An 18,927-nucleotide genomic window follows, 5' to 3' on the forward strand; every position below is an offset into this window, starting at 1 on the left:
CCTCAAAGGATGATCCCTCAACTTCTTTCTTCATTCAGTGTTGCAGTAGAAATTAGGTTAATATAAAATCTCAGGAAGAAAAATAATTCACCATCCTTGCCTTACCAAATTCTGGGTATTTGTTAAGAGAGGCCAAAGGTTGTTTTATTGAGGCAAACATGTTTTGATATCTTCTACTTCCCATTGCCTTGTTCTGTGTACACTTTTGCCTTTCTGACAGTGTGCCAACCGCTGCGTGACAGGCAGCAATCAATGGGTGGTCCCCCCCCCCCCGGTATGAATATTCAGTGGTGGGTAAAATTTAAATCTGCTATCCCCCCACACCCAATGTAGTTCTCTGGGAAGCCTGCTAATGGAATTCCATATAGAAGCTTTAGGAAAGAAAATACTGAGCTCAGTTTTTCACGTATGTGTTTATGCCAATGGTGGGGAACCTCTGGCATGTAGGCCAATTTGTGGCTCTCTCTAGGCCAGGCATCCCTAACCTGCGGCCCTCCAGATGTTTTGGCCCACAACTCCCATGATCCCTAGCTAACAGGACCAGTGGTCAGGGATGATGGGAATTGTAGTCCAAAACATCTGGAGGGCCATTCCTTTTCTCTGTAGGCCACACCTTTCACTGCCCCTGCTCAGTGACTTCCTTGAGCATCTTTGCCTGGCTGGAATGCATCTTTGAACTGTGTAATTCTCCTACTTACCTGGATGAAGGCTCGCAGAATCATAGAATTGTAGAGCTGTATGGCATGGCTTGTTTTGGAGGAAACCCATGCTGGGACTTAGTAATCACAGCATCCTTTTCTAAGTGCTTAAAGACCAACTGTTTTAGGACCCTTCCTGGTATTGACATCAAGCTATAAGTTGGTAGTTACCTGGATCTTCTTTTCCCCCCTTTTTGAAGATGGGGAGAACAGTCCCCAGGGAGCTCACCTGTTCTCCAATAATTCTCAAAGATCTGAGATGACATCTGCAGGTTCTTTTAGTACCCTTGGGTGCAGCTCACCAGGTCCTGGAGATCTGAATTCGTTTAAAGTAGTCAGGCATTCTCATACTCCCTCTTTTTTCTGTCTTGGGCTTGATCTCACTCCTTGCGTAGTTTATTCTGTTATCCCAAGCATGGGCACTGCTTCCCTTTTGGGTGAAGACAGAGTCAAATAGACACTGAGCAGTTCTGCCATCTCTGTCACCCAATAGCATTTCTCCTTCTCCATGCAGAGCACCTACTTGCACGTTCTTCGTCTTGCTTCAAACATAGCTGAATAAGCCTGTAATATTATTTTTAACCTCTCTCATTCTGAGCTTCAGCCCACCTGACCTTCACCCTGCAACTGCTGGCTACTCATGTATACTCTTTCTTCACAATTTCCCCTTTCTTCCATTTCTTATGCATGAATGTGTACGGCTGGAACATAACCTTTCTTTCCACCACAAGGGTATTAGTCTGTTCTGAATGGGGTTGCACTCCCACTGAAAGAACATGCTTAGATTTTTGGGATGTTCCTGGGTCCATTCTAGTGCCTTTTACCACCTATAGTTGTGCATCAACGACAGCCATTCTTGGAAAGAGGTAGTGCGGCCACAGTGATTCATGCATTAGTAACTCAAGACTTGATTATGGCCATGTGCTCCAGGAGGGTCTACTCTTGGGCCTGGTCCAGAAGCTCTAATTGGCACCAAATGCTGCAGCTAAACTGTTGATGGGGAAAGACTATTGTCAGCAGTGCTCAAAAGCTTGCACTGGTTGCCCATATGCTACTAGGCCACGTTCAATATTCTTGTATGAATTTATAAGGCCCTTAACAACTTGGGTCCAGGGTGCCTCAAGGACCACCTAATCCCTTATATGCCTGCCTGATCACTGAGGTCTTTGGGGGAGTCACTGTTAGTGGTCCCCAATGACTCGGGTGCATGGTTTGTATCTACCACATGGACCCAATTTTGTAGAGCTCTCTTCCAGTTGAGGTCATCCAGTGTCTATTTTATATTTTATATCATTTTATCAGCAGGCATTTTGGCTGAAGTCAGATTTTATAGTTTTAACTGATTTTTACCTTTTCTGTATTTTACTTCTTGTATACCACTTAGAGATACTGTAATTAAGCGGTATACATATTGTTTTTAATAATAATAAAAAAAAAACTTGGCATCCGTTAATTTAAGAAACAAACACATACACTTTTTTTTAAAGGTTTCCACTCCTTAATAAATTTTAATACCCCCTGCACATAAACTGTACAAAATATTTACTTCCCTAAATAAATAGAATCACAATTTGTTTGCAGACAGTGCTTTGCAAGACACAGAATGGGAAATACATTCCCCCAAAACAAATGATCCAAAGGAATCTCTTGTCGAGAAGTAAAGGCACCACCCAATCACTGGCCCAAACAATGATAATAAATTCCCTTTAAATAAAGCTGGAGGGTGGCAGGGGGGACGACGACAGATGAAGCACATCAGTAACATAGGAGTCAGAACTTGCCACCCAACTGATCTCTAAGAAAGCTTGCAAAATGGACCCCATATGTATCTGAGCTAATACTGGCCATACAGCAATAGTAGGGATGCATCCATCCGTTGCCCAATGGCTGGATGGATTCTTCAGTGATCCATATCAAGTGTAAAAAGAGAGCGTTCCTAACAACCGTGCTTATTTAGAGCTGGCTATTTGCTAGAGGATGAAGGCTTGTGGCTGGTTGCCGAATACAACACTGCAGATCACTGGAGCTGGTGGATGCTCAGAACAGACCGGGAGGTAGAGAGGTTTCCCTCACAGGAAGCATTTAAGCAGAGGCTGAGCAACCTTCTGCCAGGGATGCAGCAGTGCAAGATTCTTGCACTGGACAGTGTTGGACTAGGCGGTGTCCTTTCCAACTGTAAAATTCTTCTAATCCATCTTGGGGCAGGGTTAGAAGCGGCAACATTCTCTTCCCTCCCAAATTAAGACGCAAAAAAAATATGGTAGAAAGCAACAGCCTGGGCAGATATAAGTTTCAAAATATTCTTTTCCAGCTGCACAACCACAGAAATTTCATTGCTTCCAGGAAAAAGGAAATTAAGAGGCTCAAAAAGGATGGCACATAGCTTCAAAGTTTCATGTTGCAGAATACAGGCACAAGTGACATTTCTCTAGTCCCCATATCTGATATACTTGCAAGTGCTCAAGAGTGCAAGACTCTGCTTTTAGGTATCATTTTGGCTCAAGCTTAGGTTTTGGGCGACAAGCTCTACTTGGGATATTCGACTCAGCCCTTATGGCCCCCACATCTAAACCCATCCCTCAAGCCCTTAACTTGGCTCTCTCTTGTTAGCTGCAGATGCCAGTGTCCTTGAGGATGAATAGCTTGAAACTTTTTTCTACATAGGAATCTGTAACCATCACTCGGACCACACCCATAATGCGCAATTCCCCGAGAGGAAAGCTTGATCTGATTTATTCCAATCTGTACTCATGCCAGTTTCCAAGCACAGTCGTCGCCCTTACTTGCCCAGTAACAGCATGCCATTCTTCTTAGATGGGGTGCACCAGACAGTGTTGTGTGCGCATCTTACACACACATACACACCCCTCCCCTGACACTGGAGATGGAGTGGAGCCTCTCCCACTAGCATTTCCTCAATTTCCTAGTCTTCAGCTGGTGGGCTGGGACTCACTCCTGGGTCACAGCCTGAACTAAGGTGGGTCATGACAGCAGCAACAGAACCAAGTGCAATGGGATAATATTAAGGAGTGGGTCCTCCGTTGCACATTTGGGCTTAAGGTGGGTCCTTGATTTCAAAAGCCTGAAAATTCCTGACCTAGATGCTGGGTTCCTAAGCCATCAACGAGGATTCCCTAGAGCAGCGGTTCTCAACCTGTGGGTCCCCAGATGTTGTTTGACTACAACTCTCATCACCCCTGAGCTCTGGCCTTGATAGCTAGGGGTGATGGGAGTTGAGGTTCAACAACATCTGGGGACCCAGAGGTTGAGAACCGCTGCCCTAGAGAGTTTGAAGAATAGCTGTGAGAGGAGAGGTGTCACAGGTGTTGGGAGGGTTGCTGCTTGTAAGATAAGCCCTCCCATCCTCCCAAACCCTGAGCAGGAACTGCCATCAGCAGCTGGTGAAAGCCGTCGCTCCATTCGTTTCTGTTAGGTCAAGGTCAAGAGCAACTAGGCGAGTCCATAGGCTGAGAAAGAATGTGGGAGAGGCAAATTAAAGAAAATGTCCCCTTCGCTCTGGTTGACAGGCGCCTACGTAGAGCAACTGGATGCACACATTTACTCAGGCAGGTGGGGTTATCCAGGACTGGAGAAGAGCATGTCAGAGCCTCTCCCCGCCCAAGTTGGGGAGAACTTTGGCCCTGAATTACAACTCCCAGGGGTGGCAAGTATAAGGAAAGAGTGCTACTGCACTCAAGTCATGTTTTCAGGCTTCCTGTGAGCATCTGCTAGACAACTGGGAGAACAGGATGTTTTTCTCCTGTCCTAGCAATTTGTTTTTGGTGCCGGTGGAGGCTCCTTGTGGCACCAGTAGAGGTTTCCGCTGACATACAAATAGGAGCTTTAGAGGGGTAATTTTTGTTAGGACCACAGCAGGGAGAGAGACAGTGGTCCCTCCAGAGACTGTACAGGCTTCTTTGAGGCTGCTAGTAATATAATCCCACCCACTCCACCCCCCACAAAGTGCACCTTAATTGAATTCACATAATTAACATCATATCAAGTTTGGTCCTGAGCTAGTTACAGCAACTTCTTTTCGTTCAAATTTCTTGAACCCAATAGGACAGGGTATCTTACTTTGGGGGAAGGGGTTTGGCTTCTGAATCGCAGAGTTTTACATTCCCTGAACTTTTTCAGTACTGGATGTGCAATTTCCACACTCTCCAAGTTACAACTGCCTGCACTGCATGGTGCTCTGCAAACGGCTCATTGAAAACTGCTTTGCAGCAGCGACAACAGCTACAGAATATGTTTAAAAAGAGAGCAGTTTGCTTTGCATAGCTTGCTCAACCTAAGGAGAGCCTCTACACTATCTGGGTGGTAGAAATACTGGATCACACACTGGAAAAAAACTCTGCCTAGAGCCTGCCTTGTGGTATACAAAAACACAGTTGGGTAGTGCTTTAAAAAACAACAACACAGAGCCCTTTAGCACAACCAGGCTGGCCACATCACCTTAACAGGAGCAAGGTTTTTATTTTTTCAACCTTGCTGGCACACTAGGCCTCTTTTTTCAGGACTGCACAGTGGAAGGTAGTGTAATGTGTTTGCGCCAGTCAGTTACTTAAAGCCAGGTCCCCCAGAGGAGCATGTTCGTCAACCTACGTTTATGCGAGCCTCTCTGTTTGCACAAACAGCAAGCTCTATTTGGGGCATACACAGGGGAAAGTATCGGATGATGACCAAGGTTTTAATTTCCGTCACGCCACTGCAGACTTGCCGCCAGCTCAACCGCAGCATCCTCTGCTAAACAAGTCCCCTCCTACGGTGCCCTGCTCAGCTTATTTATACCACCTTGATCTCGGGTTCCGACCTGCAGCACATCTGGAACAGCTACTATGGGGAAGGGGTTGTTTCTACAGATGTGCCCATTCGCAATCTCCTTCACAACTCCCCCCCCCCCGGTTCACACCAATACGCAAAATGTTGTTACATGGGCGTGACGACTCAGTATTCCCACATGAAGACCAAGCAACAGCAATGTATTAAAGGCACAACTAAAGTCCTATTGGCTTGCAAGGGCAATTGTGTCCATGTCTGAAGCACAGGGCCTGCAATGTTAATGAATCCTGCTGAAAGCCCACTTGTGCCAAGCAGGCTCCCTTGCTTCAGACAGCATGGGGTTGGGGCTGGCAGGCCACACAGCTCTGGAGAGAGAGTCCAGCAAATGCAGCTCAGCACCCCCCCCTTCCCATTTGCAATGGTGTGAGCAGGGGCTTAAGAAGTGAGGTTAATTACAGCTTTGGTCCCTTCCTGCACTGTGTCACCATCCCACCATGCCATGCGACAAAGCTATCAGAGCAAGTACCCTGTTGCGGAAAGGATGGCATTTTACTTTTCACACCCGCAAGCGTCTGCTGCGGGCTTCTGTGCAGAGGCACTTCAATGAAGGCATTAGGGAGAAACAGACAACAGTAAACCAGACTCCCTTTCATTAGATACCCTGAGATCAGCCTAGCACTGCTTTTCCTTCAACCAGAGGGAGCCGGGTTTCTTTTTCTTTCTATTTTTTGCACGTCTCATTACAGCACAACCTGGCAGGGAGAAAGAGGCCGCAATGCGCACCACTTGACTCTTCTTGGTTGACCCGTTTCAATGTGCGAAATTCCCTCGGCAGCCTTTCCCCCTCCTACACAGAGTACTTGGCCATGTCACTTTTGTCGAAGATCACTTTGGTTGCAAAGTAAATGGCCACCAGCCCAAAGCCAGTAGCTGATGCCATGTAAGCGGTGACGGACTGCGTGAACTGGACAAGGGAGCCCATGAGGAGGGAGGGGATGACCTGAGAAAGGAGGAATGCACTGTCCAGGATGGCCAAGTCCGAACAGATGCCTCGGCTTGCTGCTGCTGCTGCTGCCGTGTCCGAGTCTCCTACCATCATGATGAGAGACACCTCACAGGGCGAGCTGACGCACAGAGCCGAGCCTGCGACAGGCGGGGAGAAAAGGCTTCCACCGTGTCCATTCTGGTAGGTCACTTTTTGTCCAGGAAGGTGGCTCTTGAGGAAGCCGTGTTTCTTCTCCAGCTGAGCTGCATCTTCTTCTTTGCTTTTATATTTGGGCAAGTATATCTGAAATGGAAAGGGGGGAGGGGAGGGTAAGATGCTATTAATGCAACATGCTACAAAATATAATGCAAGATGCTACAAAAACATTGAGAGCAACAGAATGTGAAATTTGCTACAAACTAAGCAGAAAATCATCAGTGCTTGATGGAAACGGGAGTTCACTTCAGTTCCAAACACATGGAAAATACAACCCGTTTAAGGGCTGTGCAGTTAAAACAGGGCCAGTGAGTGTACAGAGCAACACCTTGTAGAAGGCAGCACTTATGTGGCTGCTGCAGCAAAGCACTTCACTTTTGACACATCATTAGCAGAAACTGAAGAAGACCCAGACTATAGAAGATGGCAGCTGAGTTGGTGAGCGGCATCAGTCTGTTGGGACAAGGACCAAAAGCAAGGAGTAAGGGACAATATAATCTTTCCCCAGCTAAGACCAACTCCAAAGTCCAAATAGATCCATAACCATTTGGAGAACAGAGGGAAGAGGAATGGTGTCTTTTAAGAGTGTTTCACCAACTGCATCAAACAGGTGCTACCTGAAGTCAACCAGTTAGAAAAAAATGATAGTGTTCCTTGCTCAATGGTATTTTCAGCATGATTCAACAGAGTGCGTGGCTCGTATCACTACTTGGCCTTTTGGCTAAGATCAAGCGTAGTATCTGACACGGCTTGTGAGCATGAAGCTTCAGAGATGTTTAGTCTGAAGGCTCTCACAACACTGGGCTAGCAGCTGTTATGGAGTAACTCACTTGGGAAAAGAGGCGAAGCCAAAACAAACAAACGAAGGAAATAGACACAAAGGGTTGACAACAGGCAAAGGAGAAAGAAGCTTAGAGAGCAGTAACATCCTCCCAAGAGGGGGTAACTCAGTAAGGAGAGGGACATCTGCCTCCAGCACAACCTGAACAAGATGCAATACTGTAATTATATCACTTAATAGCACGACAATTAGGTAATACAGTGACATGCAAGCATTGTAACAACTGTTTAACACGATTATAGTGAGAGTGTAATATAGTTAGAATTATTAAAACTCTGGATTATGGCTTGCATCCAACGCAGAGCTAAGTAAACATCCTGTCAGCACAAAATTCAGAGATTTCCACAGTCGTACCTCGGAAGCCAAACGCCTTGCAAGATGAACATTTTGGCTCCCGAACGCAGCAAACCCAGAAGTGATTGTTCCGGTTTGTGAACATTCTTTGGAACCCAAATGTCAGTCGCAGCTTCCACAGCTTCCAACTGGCTGTAGGAGCTTCCTGCAGCCAATCAGAAGCTGCGCCTTGGTTCCCGAACGTTTTGGAAGTCGAATGGATTCCGTTCGACTTCCGAGGTATGACTGTATACACACTCCTCCTTTTAAGCAAGCAAGAGTCATTATCCCATATCACAGTCCAGGGTGACCTTCTAGACAGGCAAAAGCCCATTAAGAGGGCACAGGGGAAGACCAATGGTGGTGTTGCCTGGGGAGGGGATTTTGGCAAGTGAGAACCCCAAGGTCCTGATAGACAGAAATAGAGGTCCACATTTGATGCCCAGGCTGGAAGCACCCCATCGAGGTCATTGAGAAATTGGCTGTAGAAGGCAGCTGCCATCTTCCCTGACCATTGTCCTTGCTTGTTAGGGCTGATGGAAGTAGGAGCTCAGAAACATCTGGAGGGCCAAATGTTACCCACTCCTGCTTTAAAAACCAATGGATTATTCAATCTTCACTACCACTACTGGAGCAAAATAAGAAGGCTGATCTATCCCAAGATGTAAATGGCTCAGAGACATGAGTCACATAGTTGTTAGGCCCTATTAAAACCACTTTGGTCAAGACTCTCTGGACTTTCTCTCTCACACACACATATACATACACATCCCCACCTGTTTTTCATGATGATAAAGCGATGCCAGTGTGTACGGCAAGATCTGCAGCACTGAGAAAGGGAAGCCTGTCAGGGCGGCAGAAACAGTGACGATGACAACACTCTGAGAGAAGCACATGATGATGGCCATCAGCGGGAATAAGGCCACACTGGCTAGGTAGACCATTCGTGTCCCAAACTGCTTCACCATCCGGTCCATGATTGTCGAGAAGATGATGGAGATGATGCACTGGAGAAAGAGGCCCAGGCTACCCATTCGAATCCCTGAGAAGAGACGTGTGTACATTGGGTGAAATGGAGAAGAGCCAGGGGCCACAATAACAAGATAGCCAGGTTCATAAAGGCAAATAGCTGCAATGCTTTGAGTCCTAGTTCCGCTTTCAGTCTTATCAATTTTTAAGAAGCGTTTCTTAACTGTTCCCGTATAGAAGTTCCCATTTCACAATTAAGAGGTGGGCAGGATAAAAATATGAATGCATTAAAAATGAAATATGCTTCAGTAGCAATGGAAGGGCCAACACAGAGTCCAGAAGACATATGTCACTCCTCTTGGCAGAACCAATAGATGACCTACATGCAGTAAGTCAGGCCTAAGTAGACTTCAGTTACAGAATTTGTCAACATGTTCATTTAAGGAGGTAAGTATAGTCCAATACATCCACAGATTTGTTTATTAATTTATAGGACAATGTCCTCTGAAGACTTGGACTTTCCTTTATTCATTTCCCATAAAACAACTTGACATTGGCCATGGCTCTGAGATTGTTGAGCATCATTGTGTGTACACAATTGACCCTCCAATTCTGCAGAGCCTCAAAGGCACCACCAGGATATAAATGTTAAATATTACTTACATTTAAGCTGGGTCACCCAGACCTTGAAATAAACTATTATATTGGAACAACAGGTAGGCAAGGGGCCAAATAGCTTTAGCAGAAGTATTCAAGAAAGCCTATTACCAAAGCACCTTTTTAAGTTAAGGAGAAGAGGCAATAGATCAGGGGTTGCCAACAGGTGTTCTCTGGGTGATGTTTGCCCACAACTCCCTTTGGCCAGAGCCAACGTAGCCAGTGTGTCCCAGTAAGATCTGGAGGGCAGCACATTGGCTATCTCTGGCTTTGCTCCTTGCTGGTCTCCAAAGTCCACGCAACATAAAAGGGAATCTAGCTGGAGCTGATGGGAGTCGTAATTTAAAATGTCTGGAGAATACCAGCTTGGGGAAGTCTGCAGAAGAAATGCTGAATTCCTTTTGAGATGCTAACACTCCAGATTTCCTTATTAACCTCCACAGGGAGCTTTCATGGCAAAATAATGTCCAAAGCTGCTCTTATGAAAGGCAATTTTGCTTATTCATTATTAATCTGATATACCATCTTTCTTCCCAAAGGAGCCCAGGTCAGCAAATGAATTTACTGAGCAGAGAATATGCTCCACAGGAGTGACTTTATGTGCTGGAGGATGGCAGCTAGATTTCATGCTTTAGTTAAGTGCAATTAAAAAGCTGTACAGCTTTGTACATATGAGGTCTCTGGCTCAGTCCCCTTCATTGCAAAAATGGTCTTGGTTTGCAAGATAATAAATAAACTTCTGTCCAAGATTCAGTCAGTACTACTCTACTTGGTCCTACTGTGGACCTAGTTCAGTAGTACTCTGTTCTGGTATTACTCTGTACAAGGCACATCCGCAACTCTGTTGTACAAATGAGAATGGTAAGCTACACTCCTTAGCTGGCCTTCCCCACCACCACCCAAGGGGGGTTTCATAGGATTGGTGCCAGATTTAGGGCACCATAGGCGGTTCACCACACAAGGTGCCAAGCCGAGAGGACACAAAATTGCGAAGACCTACAATTGCAAAGATCCATTTGGGGGGCACAAAATTTTGATCTAGCACAGGACACCATATTGTAAAAGATTACCAAAGTCCGCTCCTGATGGGATCTTAACAAGACAGTGGGTTGCAGAAAGATATTCTTTAGTTGCATGTGGCTAGCACATCGTATGCTTTTGAGCTCTTCTCTTTCACATCACATACACCAGGAACAGGGCACCTGTGGCCCTTCATATGTTACTGGGGCTCCAACTTCCATCGGCCCCAACTAACATGGCCAATGACAAAGGACATCTAGAGGGCCACAGATTTCCCACCCCCCATCTTTGCTCTCGTCACGCATAGAAATGACTATACAGGCCAATGAGTCTCCCAGTTCTTTTTTTAAAAAAACACCTGGCTTTAGATGTTTGGGGTGGGGAAAAGATTCCTTTATAACACAGTGGGGGAATTCAGGCTATAAGGATGATCACTAACCCAGGGCAATTCAGCAACTGCACTGCTGAATAAGGTTTTAGAACTTGGTTTCCCAGATCTAGAGCCAACACTATCACAGGACCACACTGAAACCAGCTGGCCTCATTCCACCATCCATTCCTCTTTCCCTCCACTTCCTGCCTCCTTCCCAAAGAATCCCACGTTGAGCAAGAACCAAGAATTTGCAGTAAATAGAAAGGGTAACTTTATGAAAGTCTGCTTTGCTTGCATAAGTTATCAGAGGTAGGAGAAAGAGTTTTCCTGTTGCATAATTCAAAAGGTCTAGGTGCTGAAACTTGCTGTATTGGAAGGACATAAGCATAAAGCATTTATCCCGCCCAGAAATCAAACTACCTTCATCGTAGTGTCGCCTGGCTTCTGTGCCTGGCTCAGCTCTGGGAACTCCCTGATACAGTCCTTCCCCAACAAAGTCCGTGTAGAACAGCATGAAGGTCATGAGGGCCATCCAGCTGCAGAACTCGGCCACAAAAAGTTGCCGGATGACCTTGGGGATGCGGCAGCAGACTCCGTGCAGGCGTGGGGCTAAGGCGCACAGGCTCCTGAAGGCCTGGACCAAATGCCTGGTCCTCAGAAAGTTCTTTGGAAGCCAGCAAGAGCAGCAGGCCAGAGGCGGGGACTTGGAGGAATCCTTCATAGCAGGGCCTGCCAGCACTTCTACCTGAGCTACCACTTCCTCCGTGACAAAGGCAGTGGCCAAGACACAGCTGAGGAAGATGATGGTGAGGAGGCTGAAGAGGCACTCCTCCTGCCTCCCCAGGTAAGGAGCCAGGAAGCTACTGTCCCAGTCAATTGCCGGCAGCAGGTAACCAATGCAGCCTCCCAGGCTAACCATGAAGGAATACATAGCGAAGGCCTGCCGGCAGTTGTCGGGCTCCTTGAAGAGATCGGAGAGAAGAGCCTCCAGAGGGGTGAAGCAGACTTGGCCACAGAAGTCAAGCAGGCCAATGCCCGTTATAAGGAAGGCGATCTCCAGGGAGCGGGTATCCAAGGCAATGAGGCTGGCCAGACGTTGCGCATGAGGGATGATCAGAAGGCTCAGTAAAACTCCCAGACACAGGACCCAGATGAAAGGCCGCCGCCGGCCATAGCTGCTATGCCATTGGTCGCTGGCGGAACCGATGAGTGGCACAAACACTAGGCCCAGAACTGGCCCAATCCCTGGAATTAAGGGGAGGAAAAGAACATCATTTCATCAGGTGGAAGAAGTTGACAAGATAGTCACTCTATAGGCCCATGAGATCACTCACATAATCTGGGGAGAGACTCAAACTTTGGCCTGGAAAAGCAGGGCTCCAACCCCAACCCCCCCCCCAGCCATGAGGCTCACTGGGTGACCCTGGGCCAGTCACTCTCACAACATAAAAACATAGCATAAAAAAAACCTGCACAGCCACTTTGCTGCTCCCTGATTTATTTTTCAGTCTTGTACCTCTTGTACCACCCAAACCAGACTAAACCTTAGCTACTGCTCATAGTTAGTGGCTTACCATGACATGCAAACTAGGCCTCAAGTTTCACTAAGTGGGCATGCATTACAGTGTGACCATATCTAGAGATTCCATTTCACTACAGATAAAGCCCCAGTTTCCAGCGCACAATTAAAACTATCTTCTCTTCCTCCTGGAATTCAGACTCTTAGAAGCCCTCATGTTTGGTATCCAAAATGAATTCACCATTCCCTGAAAACCCATCTAAAGGTAAAGCTAAAGGTAAAGGTACCCCGACCAATAGGTCCAGTCGTGGCCGACTCTGGGGTTGCGGCGCTCATCTCACTTTATTGGCCGAGGGAGCCGACATACAGCTTCCGGGTCATGTGGCCAGCATGACTAAGCCACTTCTGGCGAACCAGAGCAGCGCACGGAAACACTGTTTACCTTCCCGCCGGAGCGGTACCTATTTATCTACTTGCATTTTGACATGCTTTCGAACTGCTAGGTTGGCAGGAGCAGGGACCGAGCAACAGGAGCTCACCCTGTTGCGGGGATTCAAAGCTGCCGACCTTCTGATCGGCAAGTCCTAGGCTCTGTGTTCTCTCTTAAACCTGCCTGGCAGGTCCTCTGGGGTCATTACCATATTGAGGCCCTCCCTGTACATACAACAATAATGGGCATGTTGCACGCATTGTACATAGAGGGACTACTGTAGACTTCTTTTCCACCACACTAGATCTCACACAGAAAATGGCCATCTAACAATAACATGAATAATACCACCTACCCAGAACCATAGTCATGAACTTCTCCTCCACTCCCACTTCCAACAAGAGAGGTGGCACGTAAGTGATGCCGGCAGCCAGACAGACCTCCAAGCCAAAAGTCAGGGAGTTGACCAGTAATAGCTGGGCTTTGCGGTTCTGGAAGAGCATGCTGACCCAGGCCCTCTGAGCCATGCCACCGTTGCACCGCAACATCGGAGAGTTGTGCGCACCTAACACTGTTCTCCTCAGGGTGATCCAGAGCAGGATTTCAGAGTCCTATGTTTTCTTTTGTGGCTCAGTAGCAAAAGGTTTGCAGCCATGTTATAGCCAGCAGTGGACAACTTCTAAAACGTTGCCTGTTGGTAAAAATCAAGAGTTTTGGCTCAGGATGAGAAGATTAATAGCCTGGACATCTTCCAGTGCTTCACATTCTGCAGAGGGAAAGAGAGAGAGAGAGAGAGGAAAAAAACTGAGCATAACATACATCAGTAGCAAATTTTCTGAAGTGGAAACACTGCTAGATTGCTATGAAACCATAAAGCAAACTCCTCTCACCCTCACTGCAACTCTTTCCCACCTTCAAAACATGTTTTAACAGCAGCTTCTTTGTTCGCAATAAAGAATGATCTTACTCCACCTGGCTAAATCAGGGGTTGGGAATCTCTGGCTCACGGGCCTTCTCAGGCTTGACACAGATCCCAATTTGGACACAAGGCTGTTTACCCACACACAATGCCCACCTGCCCCACACCTGATGTCATACGTGACATCCTTAGGAAAGGGGGAGGTGCAGCTGCAGCTGCAGCTGCCAATGCACAGTCAGGAAAGAGCCTTAAATTGTGCTCCCAACTGTAAATTGGAAAGGGAGACTTTCTCTCACCACCAGTCAGTCTGTCAGTCAGCTGGCTGGCCAACAGCACAGTCAGTCCTAGCTGAGTTGCTCTCGCCACCAGGCACAGCAGAAAAACAGAGTTTGAAGTCAGCTCTTATCAGCTGATGGGTGCTCAGCTCAAGCTCCCTGAAATCAGCTGCACTAAGTTCCCCATGGGGAGCTCCATAGCCAGCTAATCTTTGAAGGGACTTGCATTTTGAAGTGCAAGGATCAGCTGATCTGCCATGCTTCAAAGCACTACAGGTCACTGGATGAATGGGCCACAAAATGGGAAATGCAGTCAAACATGAGCAAATATAGAAAACGATGCACATTTGGGCAAAAGAATCCTAACAAACCAAGAACGAGATCCAGAGTTAGGGTGGAGAGCTCAGCAAAAAGGTCAACTCAGTTTTCAGCAGCTATGAAAAAAGGCTATGAAAAAGGCAAATTTCATGCTAGCAATCATTACGAAACAGATCACTGCACCGCCAGTACTATAAAGCCTTTCTACAACTCTATGGTGTGGCCACACACTGTGTACTGTGTACAGTTCCAGCCATTAAATCTCAAATAAATCATTGTAAAACTGTAACAAGAGAAGAGAACAACAACTAGAATGGTGGGGTGGGGTGGAGTGGGGGCTAAAACATCTCCTTTGCATCCAAGTCTTTTTAGTTAAAAGAAAAAATGTGAGTAAAAGCAGACATGACCGAGGTTTATAAAATTATGCACTTTGTGCAAAAAGTGGACAGAGAAGACTTTCTCTATCTCTCATCATACTTGGACCTGGAGGTCATCCAATGAAGTGAACTGGCAGGAAATTCAGGACTTAGAAGAGGAAGTATAAACACAGTATATGATTCATCTATGGAATTCACTGCCCTGGGAATGTGGTGATGGCCACTAGTTTGGTTTCAAAAGAGGAAACATCTAGTTGGCAAACATGGGAAATAGGATGCTGAACGATAGGTCTTTGGGCTGATCATGGAGAGCTGTTCTTATGTTTCAAACATGCATAAACATTAAACTCAGTAGGACAGGCTTCCAAGTAAATATGGATATGATGGCACTGCAAGGGTATATAACCCTTTCTGCACCTATTGGGGAGTAAGTCCCACTGAATTCACAGGCACTTACTTTTAAAGAAACAGCTGCAGATGGTTGCACCAAGCCAAACTCACCACCCTCTGGCAACAGCAACGCAACCAGGGGTTTTTCCCCCAGCCAGAACTCAGTTCTGGCACCACTCAGGTGAGCTCTGTTGCCATCATAAGAGAACAAAAGAGACATCCGTGTTGAGTTCCGGTACCTCTTTTTCTAGAAAAATAGCACTGAATACAACCACCCAGAGATCAGGTAAGCGCCACTGCCCCTTAGGTCTGATACGGAAGAAAAACATATAGGATTGAGCTTAGCAAGTTTCTAACCTGCTGCATTTTCATTCATGAAGAATGAACTTGTTGCAGAGAGGGAAGATGTGAAGTGCCATTACTACATACCTGTACTATTAGAACAGCAGTGCTGCTTAAGAATTGCTGAATAGAATATTGTGGAATACACTGGATATTGAGTGAAACAAGTGGGAGGGGAATGATCATTAAGAGCCATGAACAAGTAAATTACAGTCATACCTCATGTCACATTTGCTTCATGTTACGTTCTTTCAGGTTACATCCCGCGGCGACCCAGAAGTACCGGAAAGGGTTACATCTGGGTTTCACCGCTCGCGCATGCGCAGAAGCTCAAAATGACATCATGCGCATGTGCAGAAGCAGCGAATCGCAACCAGCGCATGCGCAGATGCACCACTTCGGGTTGTGCTCTTTTCATGTTGCAAACGGGCCTCCGGAACGGATCCCAATCGCAACCAGAAGTACCGCTGTATGTGGAAGCAAAGGAGGCAGACTTTTCTATTTAATTTTTGCTTTTTGCTGAAGGTGCTGCTAGCAAAACCGGGGGGGGGGGGGCAAAGAACGGAGGCTTCCTCCTCCTTCCAAACGGGTTTCATAAAAATAAGGCAGAAGTGTATTTAAGGGGTTGACCAAGAACCTGAGCCTCACGTCTTTTGCAATGGGCCCTGGATCCTTGACACACACACACACACACACACACACACACACACACACTTTTAAAAACATTTCTTTTCTTTGCTTACAGAATGGCTTTGGGCCTAAACCTGGAAAAGCATATATAAATTAGCATATACAACTTTTATGCAAAGTTGGCGGCATAGACCTGTGCCCACCCCAGTCCTTTGAGGAACTAGCTGTGACACCCACTGTCCCCAGGACATCCTCCCAGTGCTGCTCCCATTCAAACTCCAAGCTTCCTCCTGAGCCCTTCCCAGCAAACAAAACACACCAGACCTTCTTATTGGTTGTCAAAATGGGGGCACATAGCTGGATGAAACAGATGCTGTTTCGTTCCATATCCTCCAATAAAACCAGCCCACTAGACTCTGATTGTAGTTAATATACTGATTAATCTGATGCCCAAATTACTGCCATTTATTTGCCTTTCAAACATTTCCCCTCTCTACCAAGCAACTGCTCAGTCATGTATTTAATAAGAGCAAAGAAGCATGCAGACAAATAAGCACACACTTCTTTTGAGAGAGAACTTTAATCCTAACCATCATGTGCCTGAAACACAATCCACCTTTGCTAAGAAACAGATTAAGAGAAACACCGAAATACAACAGTAGGTGGCACTACTGTCTCTAAGACATGCCTTACCTGTTGCTATAAAACTGGAAGTTTAATATCCCATCATAATGAATCCCTTTAACACGCAGTTTATCCTTAAACCACTGTGTTTGTCTTTGCTGGAGCTCCGAGGCTATTACCTACAATATGTAGGCCGCAAAGTAGTTTTCCCTTAATAAGGGGACTAAGAACAGGCAAACCTTCCACAATGAGCAAGTTTAGTCTTTTGTTACAGGCCAAAATCCAGCATGCATCACATGCACTCAAATGCCCCCCCCCCAAAAAAAGCCCTGGGGCAAACATATCCTACCAGTTCCTGAACCAGCATGCAAAGATCATGGACATTTACAGTTTTTGTGCTTCTATGTCAAAATCCACTGGAGTTAGGGAGATGTGGAAGAAATACAGCTCAGTGGTAGGACATCTGCTTTGCATGCAGAAGGTCTCAGGTTCAATTCCTGGTATCTCCAGGTAGGCCTGGGAGAAACCCCTGCCCAAAATCCTGGAGAGCAGCTGCCAGTCAGAGTAGACACTATGGAGTGAGATGAACCAACAGTCTGACTTATTATATGGCAGACTGTAAATAAGAATTCTACAGCCTTCTAAAAGGGTATGCTAAAAAGTGGGGTTTTTTCTGAGGTCACTTAACCACAACGTCTGAATCAGACGCATCTGGTGCCCACAAATACTCCCTTTTCTTTAGAGGAATACAGTATTCTTCCAAATTTAAGGTTTGTTCTTACTTTCTGGACTCTTTGGGCCATTTAATAAAAGGGATAGAATTCTTAAGTGAGAAACACCATTAAAAACAGGCAGGAAACAGCCCTCTCAAGACAGCTTGAGGTAGTCCCATTTCCTAGAACGGGACACACAATGACACAGAGCCCATGTGACTTAGGAAGTATCCCTCTCTTGAGCAGACCACGGACATCTGAATGGGTTTGTTCAGGAGAATTCAACCAATGGCCAGTCTCCAGCATTTGTTATCATCATGAAACCTGCCCATGTCGAATTTTATTAATTGACTTAATTAAAGGATTTTAAAACCCTTTCAGGAGAAGTATCCTCATGGGCTCATCACAGTGATGTTCAGTTTAAAAGTCAAATGATAAACTTCTCAAACAGGCATAAGCAAACTTGGTCCTCCAGATGTTTTGGGACTACAATTCCCATCATCCCTGACCACTGGTTCTGTTAGCTAGAGATCATGGGAGTTGTAGTCCCAAAACATCTGGAGGGCCGAGTTTGCCTATGCCTGTTCTAAAACAAAATTTAAAAGGGGGAGGGACCAAGATACCGTACACCGCAAACATTCGGGGTTTGGGAAGCAGTTAATGGAAAAGGTGCCTGAATTTTTCAAGTGTTAAAATATGAAGAGTTCTGCCTTTACTGAGCTGGCCGGCGGCACCTCTCATTTGCAAGGCGTTCTCCCTGCAGACTCTCCGGAGACATTGCCACATCAAGACTCACCTATCTCAGCTGGGAAAGTGATGACAGGCCTGTCACTGAGTTACGTTCTCCAACAGCCAACCAAGGCAAACGGCTGCATGATGCATCCAGGTAATCCGCAAGGCCCACGCCTCTCTAACTTCTTCTGAGGTCATCGTATATACAGAGGAATAACCCAGAAGAAGCCAACTCCTATTAGTTAGTTAACTGCCTGAAATTTATGTGGCTTTGGAGAAAGCCTGTGTGTACAACTGTATCCCAGGCACACCAACCTTTCCCCAGAGAAGCAATTATGGCCCTTAAAGGCTTTGCTTGGAGTTGAGAAGTTCATGGGGCTGTCATCTTCATTCTACACATAACCGGTGCAGACATTTTCATGCCTGACATCCTTCCCTTCTCCAAACAATTCATTCACCTCTCACCCATCTTCATGGTTTTTAATGAGACTACAGAAGAGCACATTTCCTTTGTACACTTAGGGGGGGGGGAACCATGACCAAGGTAGTGGGAGAAGATGCACAAACCATGTAGAGCAAAACAGGGGGAAAGTTAGCGCATGGCACGTTGAAGATGGAAGCCAACTAAAGATCCTTCATCTCCTAAAGGGAGATGCTATAGACTCCCAATGGTTTTTTCTTCTTCCTCGAATATGGAAACCCATCTTTACTGTTAACTAACTGCGGAGGGGAGAGGGTTGGAATGTGGGCAGATATCATCATGCAGATGAGAGGAAGTTTCCCC

At 46.2% G+C, this 18,927-nt stretch overlaps 1 protein-coding gene across 2 annotated transcripts in view; it reads right to left on the bottom strand.

Annotated features, from left to right (window-relative positions):
• Positions 1–5,595: 5,595 nt before the first annotated feature.
• The window catches only part of SLC45A3 (solute carrier family 45 member 3), a 41,043-nt gene continuing 27,711 nt past the window's right edge, over positions 5,596–18,927 (bottom strand). For both annotated transcript variants that reach the window (XM_083617129.1, XM_083617130.1), the window contains exons 2-5: positions 13,179–13,589; positions 11,295–12,119; positions 8,632–8,897; positions 5,596–6,768 (exon numbers count right to left, since the gene is read on the bottom strand). In XM_083617129.1, the coding sequence (XP_083473255.1) occupies positions 6,328–6,768; positions 8,632–8,897; positions 11,295–12,119; positions 13,179–13,371 (1,725 nt within the window). In that variant the 5' untranslated portion in view covers positions 13,372–13,589 and the 3' untranslated portion in view covers positions 5,596–6,327. The remainder of the gene's footprint in view (positions 6,769–8,631; positions 8,898–11,294; positions 12,120–13,178; positions 13,590–18,927) is intronic.

The sequence above is a fragment of the Podarcis filfolensis genome, assembly GCF_964270895.1.
Source record: "Podarcis filfolensis genome assembly, chromosome: 6".
Lineage (NCBI taxonomy): Eukaryota > Metazoa > Chordata > Lepidosauria > Squamata > Lacertidae > Podarcis > Podarcis filfolensis.